Source organism: Gadus chalcogrammus, chromosome 13 (assembly GCF_026213295.1).
Source record: "Gadus chalcogrammus isolate NIFS_2021 chromosome 13, NIFS_Gcha_1.0, whole genome shotgun sequence".
NCBI classification, from domain to species: Eukaryota; Metazoa; Chordata; class Actinopteri; order Gadiformes; family Gadidae; genus Gadus; species Gadus chalcogrammus.
In genome coordinates this window covers 4,392,343-4,393,825 of record NC_079424.1, presented here as the reverse complement: position 1 = coordinate 4,393,825, position 1,483 = coordinate 4,392,343, and the positions used below count along the sequence as shown (strand labels likewise).

Here is a 1,483-nt window from a genome sequence, read left to right as displayed (position 1 = left end):
AAGGCCAAAGAGCCTGAGCTCTGTGTCTCTCTGTCCTTCAGGCCTCCAGTCCTACTGTACTTCAGTACTTCTGTATCTGAGGTAATCTCATACTCTCGCCTCCGTAACCACCATCACACAAAACAAGCTAAACAATATCAACATCCGGCACTATTTAGAACATAAATATGAATAAAGTTGGACCTTATTATCATCTGCAGAAGAGCACATAAAAAAACACATTAAAAACACAAAATTAAATGCTTACAAATCACTGTGTAATCCTGTAGATCCATTTGGTCATTCATAGTGTCAGAGTGCATGAACTGTGAGTGTGTCAGTGTGTGCGGTCCCAGCCGGGAATCAAACCCCTATCCCCTCATAGCTGAGCCTAACAGGCCCGACCTCAAGCCACCCTCTCTGCAGTCCTGAGGACTTTCTGAACGACTCTGCTATTTCGAAGAGCCAACCCAGCGGAGTTCAGGATTAAAGTGCAGGTTTACTGAATCCCCTGACCACCGTGGGGGGGGGGGGAACGATGTAGTGGACACCTGGGCTTGGTAGGGGGGTCTCGGTTGGGTGTCTCGTCGTATCAGTGTCAGGGGTGAGATGGGAGGGGAGGGTGGCACTACGTCTGCTTACGTGTGTAGCACCACCCCTACAAGGGGAGGGTGGTGAGAACCCCACAACAAGGACTCAGACCGGGTGAGACTGGCTGTAACATGAGGCCCAACCCAACCCGGGAGTGAGGACAGACAGGAGGAGGACTCTGTCGCTCAAGACCTCTGCGGTCTCATCTACAACATTTTCCTTTTCAGCATATTCCTTTCGTTGTCTTTTCTAAAGCCACGTCTAGAAACCAGAGGGCCAATCCTTTCACCGCCACTCTCTGTGGGCGGGAATATGACCGGGTTCACTGGAACAAGTATCAAATAAGAAGACCCAGGGTTATAACTGACCTGCAACGGGATCGTAATATCAGAGAGCGAGCGGATATGAATAATGGTGATAATATTAATATTGATAATGATTACCACATTAATATTACGAATGATTATCATAATAAAATTACTAATGACGATAATATTAATATGCATAATGATGATCACATTCATATTTCGAATGATGTTAATTATAATATTACTGGTGATGAAAAGATGAATAGTGAGGATGATAATATGAATAATGACGATGACGACAGGAAGCAGGTCATTCAGTGCAGAATGAATGAATGAATGAATGAATGAATGAATGAATGAATATTCATTCCCGGCCGCCCCCGACGCACTGCAGCAGGAAGCTGAACAGGTAGACGATGTCCAGGTAGAGGTTCAGCGTGGCGAACACATACTCCTCCGGACTGATGGCGTAACGCTTGTTACCTAGCAACAGCTGAGTGTCAAAGGCCAGGAACTACAGCACCGAGAGAGAGACAGAGAGAGGGAGACAGAGGGAGAGAGAGAGAGAGAGAGAGGGAGACAGAGGGAGACAGAGAGACAGAGAG

General features: G+C 46.7%; 1 protein-coding gene across 1 annotated transcript in view; it reads right to left on the bottom strand.

Moving 5' to 3' along the window:
* Positions 1 to 1,242: 1,242 nt before the first annotated feature.
* Positions 1,243 to 1,483, bottom strand: part of faim2b (Fas apoptotic inhibitory molecule 2b) — a 6,299-nt gene continuing 6,058 nt past the window's right edge. The window contains exon 12 of the mRNA XM_056606059.1: positions 1,243 to 1,392. Within this exon, the coding sequence (XP_056462034.1) occupies positions 1,243 to 1,392 (150 nt within the window). The remainder of the gene's footprint in view (positions 1,393 to 1,483) is intronic.